Source organism: Cupressus sempervirens, chromosome 4 (assembly GCF_028749045.1).
Source record: "Cupressus sempervirens isolate cs-2001-9-10 chromosome 4, ASM2874904v1, whole genome shotgun sequence".
In the NCBI taxonomy this organism is placed as follows: domain Eukaryota; kingdom Viridiplantae; phylum Streptophyta; class Pinopsida; order Cupressales; family Cupressaceae; genus Cupressus; species Cupressus sempervirens.
Window position 1 is genome coordinate 707768968 of NC_143121.1, and position 20571 is coordinate 707789538.

The window sequence follows — 20571 nt, forward strand, 5'->3', positions numbered from 1 at the left end:
TAATAACATACTATTATGAATCCATACAATTATATATGATGCCAGTTGGCAATAGACAGAATGCACAATCATCCACTGTACAGGTCACAGGGTATGAAATAATATAGATCATGAAATAAATTACATCATCTCTTAAGATCTTATGAAATCAAATACAATACAATGGTACAACCATCCATCACAGAAATGCAAGTACAGATAGAAAAGAACATCTGCACAAACACATCTAGTAGCAGCATCTGATAGTCAGATCTCAATGGTATAAGAAAAAACACTACCACCCAACCTCATGGAACCCAAAAAGGCCCACTTCATCGCGCTGAGGAGATAGTCTCAAGTCCCAAACAGGATAACCAACTCAAAAGTCTAAAACCAACATCTAGGTTCAAGGAATCACCTGAAAGCAAACTATCTCAAAGGGTACCAAGGCACAAGTATCAACTAAACCCAGAGGCAACACAAACACGTAGGAAATCTACTATGCAAGTGGGCAAGTGTTATTGCACGAACCAACTCTAGGGTTACTTGGCTAGTCTTTTAATCCTCCGCCCCCCTAGTGACTCTATGCGGCACTAGTATCCTTTCGTACTGACAAGACATACTAATGAGTCAACTCTAAGGTTACCTAGCTAGTCTTTTAATCTTCCAGCCCCTTAGTGACTTTTTGTGATACCAATATCTTGTTAATTCATTTTAAACCCATTTAATGAAATGTTATCACTTATTAAATAACCTACAATGGGTTACCCTGGCATCCACTTTAGACTCCGGCTTCCATTGCAAGCCACTTCCCAACTTAACATACAAATAACCTACCCTAAGCTTAGTAAAATCAAAAGATCAGAAAAGACCACATCCCATACATCAATTCTTAAACAAGCAACTGACAAGTATTGAAAAACACTGATCATAATCATAGATTCCACCAATACGATCATCCTAACAGGACTAATCCCAAAATCAAGTATACATAAACCAATCCATGTCATAACATGACATTACCAAGAACAAATTATACGAACACCTTAGTCTTATAAAAGCGACTGTCCAAATATAACTGATCGAAGACTCAAAGGTTATATTAGATAGGTCACACCATTCACCTCAGTTTCACACAAGAACACTGGAAAACAATAACAATCAATGCATCAAAACATCTCATGGAGGATACTAGACACATTATCGCGGTTAAGTATAAAAGATTGAGATCAAAACATCATGACATCACAAAATAGAACTCCCGAGCCTCTGGTAAACATCCTGACTGGCCAAAGCTAAATCAAACCCAAAAACCCCAACACTAGTAATTCACACATTACATAAAGTGCATAAAAAAGTGAATTTCATAATTCATTAGGTTTTGAAAACCCTAAAGTTCAATATTTACCAAAATTTTTAGATTAAATTACAGACAATTCTATAATGGAAATCAATTTTCTCAAACAATAGTTTCAACCCAAAGAACTTCAGAAAACAGAAACACGACAAACATGAAGAAGACAAGAATTCGAAGAACGAGCAACTATTGCACAAACCCACAAGATCCTACTTGGATCTGATACTAAAACAATGAACGTACAAACACACAAGAATCTTCCTTTTCCTTCGAAAACCCTCTTTTCGAAAATTGGCTCCTCCAAACCTGTGTATCTAGAAATAAGCTCTAATTTCCTTAATAAAGAGTTTTTCCCCCAAATGAAGGCTTTGATCATGCAATCATGCAAAAACCCTTTGTCTTAAATTACTATATTTTAATTTTCATGCACACACTTCATGCAATTTTATTAAAATAAACTTTATTAAATTAAAGTTTTCTCTCCCTTATTAAATCATGCGACGTTTTTAATATAATATTTATTAATTTAACTAATAATATTATTTAGAGTTTATTAAAAATAAAACTCCTAAATAAATTATTATTAAATTAAATAAATATAAATACGCCTAAATTAGAACTTTAATCAAATCTTTTAAATTTAATTCTTTCATGCACATTTAAAAGACTTTTTAATTAAATTATTCTTTTATATTTTCTTTTCCTCCACTTTATTAATTAGTGTAAGCACTATTTAAAGCATAGTTTATTATTTAAATTAATAAGAATAATTAAAACTCATTATTTAAATGCAACTCTAATTTAATAATTATTAATTAAATAATCATAATAAAACAATATTAAATCTTTAATCTTTTAATATTTTAATTCTATTTTTATCCAATTTCTTAAATTAGACTTTTAAAATAAATATTTTAAACTGAAGTACATATTTAATTAATTAAATAACATCATATTCTACTCTTTTTTTAACCAATTTTATAAATTTAGACCTCTAATTTTAGACTTTTTATTTAAAGCATAAATTTAATTAATTTTTAATTAATCAAATATTCACATATTCACATATATTTTTTTTAATCAAATAATATTTATTAGTCAACTAATAATATTATTTAGAGCTTATTATTAAAATAAAACTCTTAAATAATAATTATTAAATTAAAACTCTTAAATAATAATTATTAAATAAAATAAATATAAATATGCTAAAATTAGAACTTTAATTTAATCTTTTAAATTTAATTCTTTTATTTAATTAATTTTTCAATTAATTTAATATAATTAAATATTGAATTTTCTATATACAATTTTCATGCAACAACTTTAAGCAATTTAAATTAAAATATCTTTATTAAATTAACTTTCTTTCTCACTTCAATTAATCATGAGACGTTTTAAATATCATATTTATTAATTTAACTAATAATATTATTTTGAGTTTATTAATTTTAAAAAAAAAAATCTTAAATAAATTATTATTAAATTAAAAAATTATAAATATGCCAAAATTAGAGTTATAACTTTATCTTTAAATTTTATTCATTTATTTAAGTAATTCACGAGACATTTTTAATAACATATTTATTAACTTAATTAATAACATTATTTAGACTTTATTATTAAAATAAAACTCCTAAATAATTATCATTAAATTAATTAAATATAAATATGTCAACATAGAACTTTAATAAAATCTTTCAATTTAATTCTTTTATTTAATTAATTTCTCAATTAATTAAATATAATTGAATATTAAATTTCTTTATAAAATTTTCATTAAATTAAATCATTAAATTATCTTTTAATTTGATTTAATTATAATCAGAAAATCACAACAGACCCACAAAATCAAATACGACAACTCAACTAAAAACATAGGACAAAAATCAAATTCCAAGGTTAAAATCACGAATTCATGTCACTTGACGAATTCAGACGGGTAAACTAACTCAGATACTTGTCCTACTTTCTAGGACAATTGGCTTATGGTTTAGGATTTGGACTCAAGAGTTATCTCTCCAATTATACCATTGAAATACTGTGATAGGGTACGCTCATCCTGGCAATTCAGGGAATTCAATACCTGGTACTTGCAATCTGCATAAAATCCACGCATGTACAAACACAATATTCTAAACTAAATAGTCAATGGCAGGAAGTGATTCATCGTGTAGATTCCGACTAGCAGGCGACTATGACTCCCTTCCTTAACCACATCAGAAATGTCAAACATAAAGAAAACATACACGCACATCATACACATGCAAATATGGGGTAAGTATCTATAGAAATTGCATAAAAATCATTCATCTAACTAACATCATTCAATAACTGAAAGTCAATACATGTACATATATATCATCATTGAACATAATCATAGCACATGCCTAAAAGAATCCGGTCAAAACAAATCAGAAAAGTCAAGTAGGGGAAGGCATTACATAGTGCAGGTGTTATTGGGGCAGTAGTTATTGCTGATTGTTCAAACTCTCCCGAGAAGGGGCTTGTTATTGGCGATTTATATGTCAGTTGTCATAGTGTTGCTCTAGTGCAGGAGATAGCTGCTTCCGCAAGTGGGATTGATGCATGTATGGAGTCACCCAACTGTGATGTTGGTGGTTTGGGTGTTACGATAGAGCCAATAGATGTGAGTTCACGTTCTAGCATTATTGATTCATAGCCTAAAGTTGAGTCGTGTCAGGTGATGGCAGTTGAGCATCTATTAGGAGATGTGGATAGAAAGTATGGACACCTCTGATGATTTGTTGGATGATGCTATGAGTTGCACTGGATATGATATTCCTTGTTAGATATTGGGTGATGGCTCCGAGGAGGTTTTGGAGGGATCCCAAGATCAGGATTTATAGGGACTTTCTGTTGAGGAGGAAGTAAAGTCATGTGAGGAGTGTGATACAGCGAGGGTTTTTGCTTCTTCAATGGAGCTATCAGTTGAGGTACTGAGTAGTTGTACCTCGATTGTAGATGTGTGCGAGGACTTTAGCACACATGCATTGAGTGATCTTGTGGTGAGCAGTTTTGATTTAGTTTCCTATCATATTGTAGTTTGTGAGATAGAGCTTACATAGGTGGCAAGGGTTATAAAGGCATCATGTGACTAGTCAGTTGAAGGTGAGTGATAGTGACATTTCTTCAGTTCTTCAGCATTATGATGCTATCTGTTACATGCTGGCTACATCCTGTTAGAGCACTCTTATGTCAGATGAGCATGGTGATAGTAGTCTTTCCCTAACAGAGATTCATGTGCTTTGAGAGGTTATCAGGGTCTTGAAGGATAATTACTCACAATTAGTTGCTGATAGGGATTGCCTTATGGAGTGGGTTAGCACCTATTACGAGACATTGTTAGGGAAAGAGGAGGAGTTGGTAGAGCTCACCTAGGAGCTGGAGGTGACTGTGGACTCTCTTCAGTGTACTCAGTTGTCTCTTCAAGAGCACAGTCACAGTTGGATGAGGTTATCGTGGAGTTGGAGCGTGCTTGGTCCACACTAGGCCCGGATCTAATTCAGCTACACATTGTGGTGGTTGGTAGTGAGTTTTCTTCTATGGTTGGGGATGAGGGATGTGATGATGTGGCAGTCACATTGGTCCAAGATTTGGGTGCAGTAGGTACAAAGGAGGTGAGAACATTAATGTAGACAAGCTCTCATGGTGATTTGCTTTCTTCTACCAGAAGTGAATCGATTTGTTCATTTTATACAACAAGTAGCATTAGACAGTTGGCACTGCCACATTTTCATAGGGATCAGTTGTGGGTCGCAGGGGAGCTAGTTAATGCTTCCACATATAATTTCTACTATATTGAGTCATTCATAGAGTATTCGCTTGAGAGCTCGGATTTGTAGGAGGATTCATAGAGAGTATTTAAGGGTACTCTCATTTGGGGCTCTCGTGCTATACGGTGATTGGTGGGGAAGATTGTAGAGACCTTGGCTACCATGCTTCTCAACATGGATTTTGCGGTTCGGTTTGCTGAGAGGGTTTCCTAGGATCCTGCCGAACCAATACTTCAGATTTAGAGATTGGAGTAGTCTCCTGATTCCCAGTTTGATATTGATGAGCCCTTGATAGAGATTGGGAGTTTTTATTGGCATTACATTGTTAGGAGTGCTCATCACTTCTCTTTTGACCCACAGGTAGAGGATTTGGTTTCACGTCAGTCTGGGTTGGCTCCAATTTCATACCATCCATTATGGGATGGCTTAGCACCATCTTTTTGTAGATGGGATCAATAGTTGCAAGTTAGATTGCTTGCAGTATCCACACACCTAGGGCAGTTTATCAGAGGTTGGAGTTGGTGATAGTAATTTAGGTACTTATGGTTGTGTCTTCCTTGTCTTTTTTTGGTATACGTTCCTCTTGGGTTCTTTCTTGCACTAACATGTACCATCCTAAACACTTATTTCTGCCCCCTCGTTCTTAGTGATATGGACCACCCTTATTGATCTCCAACCTTCTTTCTATCAATGGATTCTAACTTATTTTTGCCTTGCCAAGTCCTATCACTACACTTATCAATCTCCAATCTTCAACCTAGGGGTGGGACTACCACTTATTTTTGCCTCTTTGTGCTTGCCTTAGGATGGACTACACTTATGACTCCCTCTCCAATACTTAGGGTGGTCTAGCTTATTTCTGCCTCTCCAAGTGACCTATCATGAGACCTAGACTTATATCTCCCAACTCCAACCTTTCAATGGGATGATGAAGTGGTGGATAAAAAGTACAAGCAAGAGAAGAGGAACGAAACCAAGCAAGAACAAGAGAGAGACAACCTTGCCCTTAGAGAGGCCTCTAAACACAGAATGAAGTTCGTCCTTCTACCAACAAAGAACACCTTCGGAAATTTTTTTGGCATGTGAAAATTTAGTCCTCCAAGAAAGAATGTGAAGTTATGGCAAGTGAAATAAGACCTTGGAATTCTGTCCATCTTATGCAAATACTGAAAATGCTTATTAAAACTCCTTGTCTAGGGCACCAAAATGTGTGAAAATCTGCCCTTATGTTGTCCAAATCAGACTTGATCAAATTCTGGAAATTGTCATTGAAATGCTTGATCTAGGGCACAAAACAATGTCCTCAAATCTGCTTTCAATATCCTTCAAAAAAGTTGCCAATAGTAGAAGATGTCAATGAAAATTGCTAGAGTTTGGTTATGACCCAGCTAGGGCATGAAGTGCTGCAATAAAACTTGTCAAATCAGGTCCTCAAATTTGTCATAAATGATATAAATTAGACCTCCAAAATACTATCCAAATTCTGTCCAAAATGCCCTAGAAGTTGCCGCCAATAAAACCTTAACATGCACATGCAAATTGCCCAAAATGAAGGTGCTCGAATGTGATGGATTTTGCTGTCTTATGAAGACTGAATTGACGCCAAAGGATCAGATCTGAAAATGAAACAAATAAGTGGTAGTCACACCCCTAGGTTGAAGATTGGAGATTGATAAGTGTAGTGATAGGACTTGGCGAGGTAGAAATAAGTTAGAATCCATCGATAGAAAGAAGGTTGGAGATCGATAAGGGTAGTCCATATCACTTAAAACGAAGGTGCAAAAATAAGTGTTTAGGATGGTAGATGTTAGTGCAAGCAAGAACCTAAGAGGAACGTATACCAAAAAAAGACAAGGAAGACATGATGTCAAAGACCAACTTCTCGAAATTGAAGCAAGTTTGTGACACCAACAATGGCACTATAAACATGATACAATTGAGAGACAAATGTTGGATCAGGCTGCCAAGTTCCACCAGGATAATCAAGATGCCTACTTCACTCTCCTAAAACAGAATTGGGTACATGAAGGCAAGAAGGGAGTCACCAAGGCATCAAGGTTCACTCGATCAGACTTCAAATCAGAGTATTTCGACCTCATTGTGCTGCTCAACTAGGTCATGGGCATCTCACAAGGTATGCAATTCGAGAATTGGATGTATTACTCTATTGATGAAATTGTAAATTGAAAGGGCAAATTTGATTGGGCTAGAATTATAAGTGAAAATCTAGAATTACAACTTAGGGCAGTGCAAAACTAGAAGCAATTCCACATGGGGTCCTAGCCCTTCTATTTGATTGCAAGTTGGCAAAGGTTGAAGTACGAGCTTTGGTGAAGAATGAAATCGGGTGAAGGGAAAATTTGATTAAAGATTGAGATTCAAGAAGCCCAACAATTTCAAGAAAGAGCAGATTAGTAGAAGAGATTTGAAAATATTTGAAGCTAGGCAAGGCTTGGCTATTCGTGCAAGCTAGCTTGGTTGGATTCGAATGGGAAGGTTGGAAGACTAGGAAGGTTAAGGAAGGCAAGGATAATGGGGGAGGTTAAGTTCGATTTCAAGGTAGTGGCCAAGAGCAAGGGTCTCAAGTTGCAAAGAAGTTCATATCCAGGGAAGCCATCGAGGCCAAAGCAAGATTACCCCAAGTGCATGAAGAGCTCATCCTTTTAGGGTCAGGACATCAAGTACAAGCAAGTTCGAGTGGTGATGAGAAAATTTCTAAGGACAAGCTCAAGCATCCAAGGCTTCACCTTATCTCAAGGATTGAATAAATTTATAAGATAAGGTTGATGAGGTGGCACTTTCATGTGCATGGAATCAAATCATGCCAAGTGTCCTATGTTCTCATTGGTTGACAAATTATTCTCACTAGCCCACAAAGTTGGTGCCCTCATGTAATTGGTTGAATAATGGTAACCCTAATTAGGGTTTATAAGATATAATCTTGGCCCTTGATTTTGCCTCTTTAATATCGGCCATTCATTGAAATTTGGAGCCTCTATATAAGGCCATTTTGCTCTCATTTGTGAGGGAGTTATGTTGGAGAATTGTTGCCAAAATACTATCAAAATTGTTCTCTATTCATTGTTGTGGCTTGCATGGTGGATATACATGATCATTTTGCTGTATTGCATGGTTCTTCTCATCTCTCAAATTAAAGTAGGATTTCATTTCATGTTGTTAGAGTAGAAGTAGACGGCTAATTGTATGGTGATGTTAGTGAATGTTTGATAGGGACCTATATACTAGGCCACTAGCATACTAGCGGCTTGTTAGGAAGCCTTGTGTGCTAATCTAGTCCAATCGCTCCTAAGTTCTACTTGCATATCATCTTTCTGCTTGTACTTCAAGTTGGGTTGGAAGATAGGTGTCAGAGTGAAAATCCTAAGAGTATCCCTTAGAATCATCGCACCAATGGAGGTAGCGCCGCTGGCAAGCTTTCATTTGGTTAGATCCCCATTCATTTCCTAATTTCTCCATCCATAGGAGTAGTAGTAGAGCAATAAGCATTTAGTGGTAGGAGTAGTCGAGAGTGAAAGTGATCAAGGAGAAAAGAACACGTCAAGCAAGCGAAGCACCACCAAGTTATTAACCAGCAAGCCTACATGATTAACCAGCAAATGACATCATTAAAACTGAGTTAGTATCCACAGGTACAAGGAACTTTGGAGTATCCTCATATTCTACATGAGTGATTACTTTTCAAGAGAGGGTTGAGTGTTTGATACTTAGTATCAAATATTCAATTGCTAATATGTTATGTAGTGGTACAAAACTGACACTCAACAGGTTGTTATCATCTTCACACCGCAGTTGGGTGAGTGTCAATTTGATAGGGACTCAGATGTTGACAGAGTTGGTATTTCAGTTGGATTGAGTTTTGATGAGTTGTTACCGACATCAGCGCTTACAGTCAGTTTCCAGATGATTTTGTCATTGATATCCATTATTTGGGTATCGAGACTACAAGAGTTTCTTGCACATTGTAGGGATAGTACACAATTCTACCCTTGAGATTCGGGTGGACTGTGATGTTCGTTTTGCTCCGTGATTGCTTTGGGACAAACAATCTTAGGGAGGGAGGACTGTAATGTTCCCATTTTAAGTACGCTCTTATGGTTGGCTTGGTTAGTTCACCATTGCAACTCTCGTGAGCTAACAGTGGGATTTGAGGGTCTCAGTCGTGGGGTTATAGGCTTTCTAGCAACCTATGGTGTGTTTTGGCTCCGTTTGAGTGACTTACTAATTATAATAAGTCAAATTATTGGTTCCGATGAGCTCAGTTGAGTTAGAAGAGTTGAGTGTTGCTCTTAGTTTTTATTTTGGGCTTCTGGTTTGGGCTCCAAGAATCTTGGAGGGAGCGTCTATTTATAATATGTCACCTCGTTAGGTTCATTCATCGTCTTTCTTCTTAGGATCACTTTGGTGTTGTTAGCTTTCAATTTTGATGCTTCTTCAATTGTTTTTGCAAGGCAGGTGAATTATTATTATTATTTGTCTAAATATGTCAAGTTGCTATTTTTGTTGGTGTTGTATGTTGGTCACTTCAATATCATAGCTCGTTAGAACCAAAAATGAAAAGTTTTAAGTCGTGGGCACAAGAAACAATGGCCTTGTGTGTCAGAATATTATGTTATGGTGGAAAAGATAAATTTTGAGCGCCAAAAGTAATTAATAATTATATTATATGACACTTTTTTATATTTTAATGTTGTGTTGAGGAAGCTTCTTAAGTGAAGTTGCATTTGGAAAACTTTGTGCCATTTGGAGATTATAAATATGAGCCCATTTGATGGGAAAAGCATCGGATTGAATATTTATTTGATTTTGTTGTCTTGGTGACATATTCTGAGGTTTTGATTTATGTGCCCTTGTTGAATTATAAGGGTTATAATTCTGAGAATTATTATTGTCTTCCTGTAGCTGTGTTCACTGTGGTTTGAAGAAGTTAATGGTGACTGTTCACTTCTCTACTACAGCGTACTGTTTATGAGAAGTTGGAGTTTTTGGTCTTGGTGGAATTTAACAAGTTGTGATTGTATTCTACCTGCATTTAATAGCTGGAAAGTGCTTGTGTTCCCAATTGAGTTGTTGTGCATCATTGAGGCAGCGTTGAGGGTTGTATGTGCCTGGAGACCACCCTTATACAATCTGCATCCTTTTGCCATCAGCCTACAAGCAAGTGCGAGTGTTTTTGAGGGGCTGCGGCTACAAGTTTAGGGCCTGCGACTATCCTTCCTGGGCTGCGTTTGGATTATGCAGGGTTTGCATTAATTATTTGGACCAGCATTTGGATTACATGAAGGCTGCGATTTGCTTAGTGACCAGTGTTGCTGTTCGATTACTTCTAAATTCATTTGCTTATGTAAATTGGAAAGAGAATAACAAATTTGTAGATGAGTTGCTCTAATTCAGCAGTTAGTATTGTAGTTGGGAATTTATACATTGCATCCAATTTGAATTTAGTTGTATTGTGATCAGAATTTTCTATTTCATTTCAGTATCTTCATTTCATGTTTAAATGCCAAATTATCATAGGCTTTATCACAGTAATATCAAAGTTCGCTGGCAAAGTGTTTGACAAAATGTCAAACAATTGAATAGTTAGGAAAATTGGAGTTAGACAAGTCCATAACCAGTTGGGAGTTATTACAAAAGATTTATCTTTAACTCACTTTCCTTCAACGTTCCATAGAGTTTTAGCCTTTTAGGGATGAGGGATGGGATATCTTGGGAATAAGAAGATCAATGAGCTAAATTTGGGGAGAATAGGGGGATGGTGCTGAAAATTTAGTACTTGAAAAATTGGTTATAAAAATGTATAAGAAATAACAACTATAACTATAAAATACTAACCACAATGTATATAAAATGCTGAATGCCGATAAATTATTATATTCAAGATTTCAATATGATGATTGTTATCTCTAAAAGTTGCGCCTCGACTGAAAACTACAATTCTAGGATTCAATCACTTCGAGCAACATGGAAACACTCCTAGGTAGTGAGTGTACGAAGGTTAGGAGTGAATCTCCGGATTATAGGCCGGTTCCTTATATGTTCACCTATTTACTTCTTCAAACTGAAATTAAACTTGAGGGGGAAAGGGATAGAAGGATTGCTTGAAAGTAAATGCTGAAAGTAAAAGGGGTGATGCACCAAACATTAATACGAGGATATTGCTGGAATGACACGATGAAACACTTCTAAATAGTTGAGATAAGCACAATATTGATCACATGAAACTCATACATAAGTATTTCGTAAGTAGGAGAGCACTTCAGACAAGATATTAAGGGGAATGCTAACATTCACAGTTAGCTGTTTGAGATAAAGCACAAATTCATGACTTACAACTTGTATGAACACATCCAAAAACTCTACTTGCAAATAAAACTAAGACACAGATTCAAGGATTCATAATAAATCACAAAAGTTAATCATATCTGTAATTTGAGCAACAGACACACAAAAAGGACTTCTGAACTATTCCTTTATTTAGGCTTCAAAGGTAGTTCTACAACATCCCTCCAGGCTGACTGTAAATTAAAGTAATCTGCAGAGAAAGCATGAAGGATTCTTAAGAAATCTCGACAATACTATATCTCATCAAAACTTCAAAATTCTAGTTACCCCCTTTCCACATCTTGGAAATCCTTATAAAGAGAAGGATTGTAACAAGCTTCAGATGGGATGGGCACATGTCAAAAAACTATTGGAAGAATCAGAGATATTTTAGAAAGTTACATTTTACATTTACATTCTACATTCTCTGTGTTCGGTTAAAACCAGGAAGATCATGAAAAATGCTAGGTGGTACTTTCTGCAGGAGTTCTTCAATTGATTTTGTTTGCCTTTGCCTTTCATCATGAAATTCCTCAACTGCATCAGCTGGTAGGGCCATGACATCTTCAATTGCTCCTATCACGTCCATTTCTTCCCTAGGGCCGTTCGAAATATCTGATCCTTCCTTTCGATCTCTCAACTCTGCTTTATCCAGGATTAGATCCTCATTTTCTTGTTTCAGCTCTGCAACTTGAACCTATCATTTCTTGTCACCTTTGGTTGAATTCTTAATTGACTGCCCAGTGAGATCGCATATAATAGTTGAAAAGTCAACTTCAAACTTTGACCCCCCGATCTCTCGATGCTACAATCACAACTTAGTCGCTCTATCACCACAGTTAAGCCCTTAACATCATTTTTGACCGTGATCATGTGACAAGTGGAAAAATTGACTGCGTCACAACCTCACAACTTATTCTTTGACGGTTGGATTCTAGTTGTGGCACTGCACCAGGCTTGAATGTTGACTGTTGACTGAAATGGTATGAGATTGCAAGTTCGCAACTTATATCTTAACTCAACCATTAAACCTTGTGGACATGCAACAAAGCAGTCGCCCTTTTGTTGCGTTAACCCAAGGTTGACCTAAACCCAGTGTGATCATGCGATCCATTACCTTTTGCTGCTTCGCACAATAAACCCAGGGTTAAAGTAAACTCCACACGACATGTGACAAAGGTGCATCTATCTTTTGATCGCTTAGTTGCAACTTGAAAACATAACTCAACATTAACCCTTTCGACCAAGCAACAAAGGCATTGTTGCATCGAAACCTCAACCTCTGGTTACAATTAACCCATTGCGAACATGCGACAAGGCATATGAACTGCTATTGAAAAACGGGCCCATTGGTACATGTGTCATGCAGGTGTATCTACGCTTTCCTTAAACCGCGATCAACTTCAAAATGCGGGCATACGCCCACTGTCGATCTGGGAAGATCTGACGACTGGGAAAATGCATCCGTTCTCCTTATAACACAACGGGGCCCATAAGACAGGTGTCACTCTTTCGCGCCTTTGCAATCATAACTCGGGATTAAGCTTTTAACCTTGCGACCATGCGACCAAGGAAGAATCGCATTATTGCCGCCTTTACCTCAGATCAACTTTAACCCAGGTGACCTTGCAATAAGATACGAATCGCTACTTCGCAACTTATATCTTGACCTTAGCATTCAATCTTGCAATCGGGCGACTGGCTGTTAGATTGACTATTTCATCCTCAACGCATTGTTGCAACTTAAAATTTAACTGGATCTTTAACCTTGCGATTGAGCAATCAAGGCAATCGCTGTATTGCTATCTTAACGCATGATTATAGTTAACCACCTGCGACTGTGTGAACAAAGCTTTCGCAACGTCACCATCTTTACTCCCTGGTTAGCTCGACTCCGTGCGACCATGCGAACATGGATTTAACCGCTTGATGACTGTTTCGCACCGTGGCCACATAAGCTGTAACTGCATTCTTCACCCTTGTGAAGCTGCGACAACCACCATGTATTGATTGCCCGGTCGCAACTTAAGACATATTAGAGGAAAGATATATAACAAGGCAGTATGACTAGAAACTTAGGGATATGAAATAAATGCATGGCTTTTTACGCACCCCTCTAACTTGCATGGCATTTAATGAATCAAATATAATGACGTGAAAAATGGTTACCACCCTAGAGAAAAGACTGGTCAACATTTCTACCCAATTTTGCATAGTGATAAAAAATGGTAACAATGATTACATTTGAGATACAATTTATCCAATACCTAAGTGCTTCAAATCTTTAATTATAAATCACTCGTTTCTTTTCCTCTTTAGAGTACACTTGTTGATTTAGATAAAGTGGATAAAGTCACTTTTAGACGAATTCCTTTCAATAATAAACGAACTAGACACTTGTGACAAGAGGTGAATGACTACTGTGGTTGTCAATGAATGCTGCTCACACGTAGTCCACCACAGTCTCCATATCCTACTTTGTCTTTTTTGGATATCCCCTAAGTATGGCAAATTTAGTGCACTCCATTTGAATGCTGGGGGAATCGTCAACAACATACATCTTTTGAATTGCTTTAATAAAGCTTATTTTGCCTCTAGCATTTCCCATAGGGGAAACTTTGCCAGGGCTTTGCATGTACCATGGTATGTTCAATGCATAGATAGCCATGCGCAAGACAGTGTTGAGTTTTTCCCACCTTCCTTGAATGATAGGCCAAATCTGTTCATTACAGAACTACAAGCTGGCATTTTTTGCTTGTGCAGTGACATTGATTTGGCTAACCAAGTTGTCAATACACTCATACATCTCTCCAAAGTTTGGAGCATTTGCCCCCATATTTGATCACTGTAAAAATAAGAAATGTGATGTGGAAAATGCATTTAGCATAACTCCTAAAATTACTTGTCTTCATTTCTTCATCCTTTTCCCTTGCCCTGGCATAGATTTGGGCTACTGATTCCACTGATGTTGTAACCATCAGTCTGCATACCTCATGCAACATGAGCATCCTCTTGAAGAGAATGAGTGTGATACATACTTGGTTTTTGCAGGTTTGAGAAATTCCTTCTCGATGAAGGCCCAAAATAGCACAACTATACATAATGTGTGGTGGTTGTAGATAAACATTTGCTCAGCTCTCACATCAAGAATTACTAGTTTGATGTAGTCTATTTACTTCATGTTCTTGAGTGTATTATTCATGGCATGCACATGACAAGTCATATATTTGTAGGCAACCTCAATTAACTTGTTACTCTGCACACATGGGCTGCACGTTTGACAAACTACACCATATTCTTAGGGCCATTCATCTCACCGAAATCTGAGGATGTGAAATGCTAATTTGCTTTCATGTAGTGCCCTGAGGCCCGATCAATCATCAAGTCCAAGGAAGTAAAGGCCCTTTATGGATGTCATGGTAATATTGATGAATGGATGATGCCTAATGATTATGGACCCATCCATAACAATTTGCATCCATTTGTGATTTGTGTAGCCTTCATCTCTCTGTAAAAATATTAATGTTGGAGAAATTCTTTGTCAAGGTCATGGTTTTTAGTTTCATTTTTCTCTTTGGCACATGTGAAAGTCCAAACTCTTATAATCTTAGCTACGACCTCCTTACAAAGTATAATAGGAGAGTGAGCAACATGGAATGGAAAACCATTGAAGAATAATTTTCAATGGTATTTTCTATCTCATCTCTCATTTGAATGATAAATATCTCAACATGTTTACCCTAAATCTCTCTTAAATCTTTGTTGCATTGGACAGAAAGAGAGGAACTTTTGACTGTTTGGAAGTATCAGTAACCCTCATTAGCATACTAGTAAACAGTTTTTTATGCTTATCATTACAATGAAACAATATCTTTGTTTTTGGCCTTTGTTTAAGAGACAACTTGGCCCACGGCTCAATGCCTTTATTTGGGATGTGAAGGAGAAGTCTATTAACTCTACAATGTTTTCTTAGAATTTAAGGCAACAAAAATAACATGTCCAAAGTCTAGTCTCTTTTGAACTGCTAGATTCATTTGATTGCATTTTGGAAGCAAATTGTTTTAAAGGACCCTTGTAATGTCTCTTCCGAGGGTTTTCCTAATTGAATGAATATTTTGTATTATTTATTGTTATATATTTTTTCCTTTTGAATATATGCATTTTATTTTATTTCCTGATCATAACAGCTAAAGAATAAAGGTCATTATACTCCCAGACTAGTGTATTTTGTATTAGCTTGATCTTTGAAATTTATTACGAAGCCCTACGCAGCATGGACAAAATTAAATAAATTGTAGGTAATTGCACAGTTCAGAAGAAAATGAAACAGCAATGTAAAAGACCAAAAAGTTATGAGTACTTAGGTGTTTATTGATTCTACTAGAAGATACCTCTGTTGCTGTATTGAATATCTGATGCCTTAATTTTTCATTTCATAGAGAAAAAACTTGCTAATACACAATAACCTCTCTGTTGCAGTATACATTTTGTATGGGGTTTTTGGAGGTTTAAACTTTGTATTATTTATGAATATTGCTGCTTATTGGTCTTCATTATTTTTATATATTTGGCCTAGTCTAATTTTTATGTTATGAGCATCACATAGTGCATTCAATCATCCTCTTTTCTTTTATCTTCTTGTCTGATAATTCGAAGTTCCAGAATAGCATTTATAATGCATGTGTACACTTTCCAAAACTAAGCTACAATATTTTTGGATTGTGTGAATCTCCAGGATATAGTTTACAAACCTGGAGATTGGCTTATTTTTGGCTCAGAAACTTCCGGCTTGTCTACAGAGGTTTTGAATGACTGTACAAATGAAACATATGGTGGTGGAACTGTTCGAATCCCAATCTTGGAGACCTATGTGCGATGTTTAAATCTTTCAGTTAGTGTGGGAATTGCTGTTTATGAAGCTTCAAGACAACTTAGATATGAACAGTTTGGTGATTTGTCTAGCATGCCTATTGAAAGGGAATCCATGACAGAGTGATGACTTCAAATGATTTGTAGACATGCAGAAAACTGTGGATGATTTAGGAGAGGATCTGTCAGGCTTTTAGGTCTTGGTTAATCATGAGCAATACAATTTTTTTTAAAATGAAGTCCTTCATCGCATTTCCTTTGCTTGAATAAACAGCAGTAGCTTTCTTAATTTACTTATAATTCTCGAATACTATGTTATCCCATTTCCTTCCTTTGTGATACAAACATTAAAGATGCTAAATTAAATCCAAAACCTAGTCCTTACAGAATTATTATCTGTGGAATCTGTAGTAGGGGTAGTAGAAAATTCCATTACTTTAGAGCAAGGTAGAGCTTTGAGTGTCAAACAAAGATCATAAATAACTTAATGACACAAGGCTATGTATTTATCTCACATGTGTTTTACACCAGACAGAATTTGTACATCTGATGTTAAGGAAGATGCACCTTTGTTGCTAAAGGCTGTTACACACTTACCTGAAATTGTGTAAGATGCCTAGATGATTACCACCTCTCAAGTGATATTGATGGACATTCTTTGTAATAGTTGAACACTATTGATGTTGTTTTCCATAGACTATCTAGGAAAAGAACCTAGGACGTTCTGATTACTATGCCTGGCATCTCAGGCACCCTGCGACTTAAGCCGCTGGCCCATTTATGGTCCATAGTGTGGCTTGTTTTCTTCAAACTTTGACTCATCAATTTCCAGTATTTATGGGTTCGGGTCCTAGTTTGACTTTGATACTATCTTATTTTTCTATAAATCAGCTAGGACTTGAATCTAGCAACCATGCAAGCGCTCTTCAGTACCAGAACCTTTGTGGTTTCAGTGTGTCATGTGTTCTAACAATCACATCTTTTCATTATTTTTAGTTTCCTTTCTTACTTTTGACTTGCCTTGGATATGCCTTATGAACTCTCTTTGCCATAGTGCATTATATGACCTTTCATTATTTATTTTTCTTCATGTGACATAAGGGCTGCCACGTTTTATCATATAACAATGTGAAGTCTATATATTAAATTTTGTTTACATTTGACATTGGCATTCTATTAAGCACCTTGTATTTGGTTCTATATAGATGATATATGCGTCAAATATCTCCATGTCTTCTGAAATTGAGAGTTCAAGTCATTACTTTTTGGAAACAAGAGACAATTTGATAAGATCCACATATAATAATTGCACTAATACAATGTAGAATATAGACCACATACCACACGAGATGTTTGTAGACCAAGATACCCTAATTTCCAATAAATGTTGAAATAGGATAAACTATTGACATAGGGTAACATTGTCCATTGCTCCTTATGAAAGAAACGATTCCATGTGCTATATCTCCAAGAGATTCCAAGGACAATATCATTTTCAATGCATATCCTTAAAATCATGATTTTTACCACCTACATACATACCTCATAATATAATGGAGGGGTATAATAATCCTAAAGGAAAACCTACTCATAACCTGATATAATTAATTATACTAGTTGTCCACTTGATCCAATATAATAAGGGATGTGTGCCATATGTAGGCATTAACATTCACCTATATGCCTTTAATATTGTATCTCAAGGTGCATGACACAATTAATCTGTCATTGTCTATCTTAGCTTTTTTTGGATGGATTGAATCTAGATATGACATACCATATGCATATGATTTGTTGGGTGGTTATATAAATGTCATTGATTAATCTATGAGCACATCGCCACAATATTTTGTTTCATAGACTATAACAAGCAATTGAAAAAAACATCTCACGAAAAAACTATTGTGGAATATGTAGTAGGTTAGTAGCAAAATCCATTACTTTAGAGCAAGGTAGAGCTTTGAGTTTCAAACAAAGATCATAAAGAAGTTAATGACACAAGGCTATGTATTTATTTCATGTGTTTTTTACACTATATAGAATTTGTACTTTTGATGTTAAGGAAGATGCATTTTTGTTGCCCAAGTTGTTACACACTTCCCTAAAATTGTGTAAGATGCCTACATGATTACCTCCTCTCAAATGATATTGCTGGACATTATTTGTAATAGCTGAACATTATTGCTATTGTTTTCTCTAGACTATCTATGAAAAGAACCTAGGACATTCTGATGACTATGCTTGGCAATTGGAACACTTTGTCACTTGAGCTACCAATCCATTTATGATCCATTGTGTGGCTTGTTTTTTTGCCAACATTGAATCATCAAGTGCATTTATGAGTTTGGGCCTAAGTTTGATTTTATACTATTTTATTTTTTTATAAATCAATTAGTACTTGAACCTAGGAACCATGCAAGTGCTCTTCACTAGTTGTGGTTTAGGCGTGCCTAGTGTTCTAACAATTAGATCTTTTGATTATGTTTGGTTTCCATTTTTTATATTTCTTACTTTTCACTTGTCTTAGATATGCCTTATGAACTCCCTTGCCATATGGCATTATATATTGTTTCATTATTTATTTTTATTTCTAAATTTAATACTTTTTCCTTTTCAGGTGATGTAAGGGCTGCCATGATTTATCATATAACAATATAAAGTCTAAATATTATATTTCATTTACGTATTATATTAGTGTTTTATTAAGCACCTTTGATTTGGTTCAATGTAGATGATATATGTGTGGAATATCTCCATGTCTTCTAAATTGAGAGTTCCAGTCATTACTTTTCAGAAGCAAGAGATAATCAAATAAGATCCACATATAATAATTCCACTAATACAATGTAGAATATATATTGCACACCACACAAGAGACACTTTTAGACCAAGTTACCCCAATTTCTAATAAATCTAGAAATAGAATGAACTATTGGCACAGGGTAACATTGTCCAACACTATATCTCCAAGAGATTCCAAACACTATCATGTTCAATGAATATCCTTAAAATGATATTCACAATAGGTATGTGTGTGTAGATACATATGTGCAAGTGCACATGCACACGTGCATACACATATATTACCTAATATATATTTAAGACCTACTCATTATGTAATCTCCCCAAGCAAGTTCAACTATCTATGCATAAATGAACATATGTTTAATATACTTGAATTGAATTATACTAACTTAATTCATGCTATAAAGATAACAACCATAGGTGAATTAGTAAAACTATATATGAATTGAGAAGACCATGCCATCTTGGTTATTATTCTAAACTATGAGAATGTTGATATGCAATAAGTTGCTTGGACACCAAACTCAGTTGTTCCCTCGAGGTTTTTATATATCCAAGACCTTAAGTCTTTCTTGGACTTTTTTGCAAGTGAGGTTGCTAATCTCTACCCTATCTTGGGAATGATCGATTAGATAGATTTACACAAGCTTCTCCATTATTGCATCTTTTCTCTTCTTCTCGAACTTAGGAATACTAACTAGTTTGAGCATGTATGTTTTAATTTAGGATAATGATCTTGATATTTAAGTTTATTATTATGTATAATTAAAATAGATAATACTACTCATACCAGTCACAAAGATGCATATGTTGTATCTTATATATGACTTGCCCGATGATTGGTTGTGTATTGGATTTGATTATATTTATTGTAATGCTCTACTCGAAGATCCTTGGAAACAAGGCTAAATATAGAGTGACATAATTTTTTTGTTAAGAAATACATAATAGCATGCATTCAACATTCATAAGATCACAATGGAAGACAAACCGACCAACCAAAGATCCCCAAGTGTTCAATTCTTATCAATGCGTACATTTCCATCTATGTGAACTAACCATACAATGTTTGTTGCATTAATTATGCTAACATTTGATACAATATCATTTTAAAGCTCAAACACAAGTTCCTAAGTGATTAAGCCATACAAGTTCATTTTCTAGTTTAAAACATTAAACAATACAAAAACATCCTAATGCGGCCCCAAAACACCTTGAAAGGCGATTTGTATCAAATTGGGAAAAAAGAACTCTTGAAAGGCATTCTACATACAAGTCGGGAAATGTCCATTGTTTGACGTACAATATTAGTCTATCAACATAGTATGATAAGACTCTAGAAGCCATGTGATAAATTGGAAATTAGCCATGCGATGCAACTCTAGGCTGAGTACAATGACCTCTTGTATCACATGATAAAAC

At 35.5% G+C, this 20571-nt stretch overlaps 1 protein-coding gene across 4 annotated transcripts in view; it reads left to right on the forward strand.

Annotated features, from left to right (window-relative positions):
• The window catches only part of AGL26 (tRNA (cytidine(34)-2'-O)-methyltransferase), an 87308-nt gene extending 70572 nt beyond the window's left edge, over nucleotides 1–16736 (forward strand). For all 4 annotated transcript variants that reach the window (XM_089826599.1, XM_089826600.1, XM_089826598.1 and 1 more), the window contains one exon: nucleotides 16211–16736. In XM_089826599.1, the coding sequence (XP_089682725.1) occupies nucleotides 16211–16471 (261 nt within the window). In that variant the 3' untranslated portion in view covers nucleotides 16472–16736. The remainder of the gene's footprint in view (nucleotides 1–16210) is intronic.
• Nucleotides 16737–20571: the final 3835 nt, after the last annotated feature.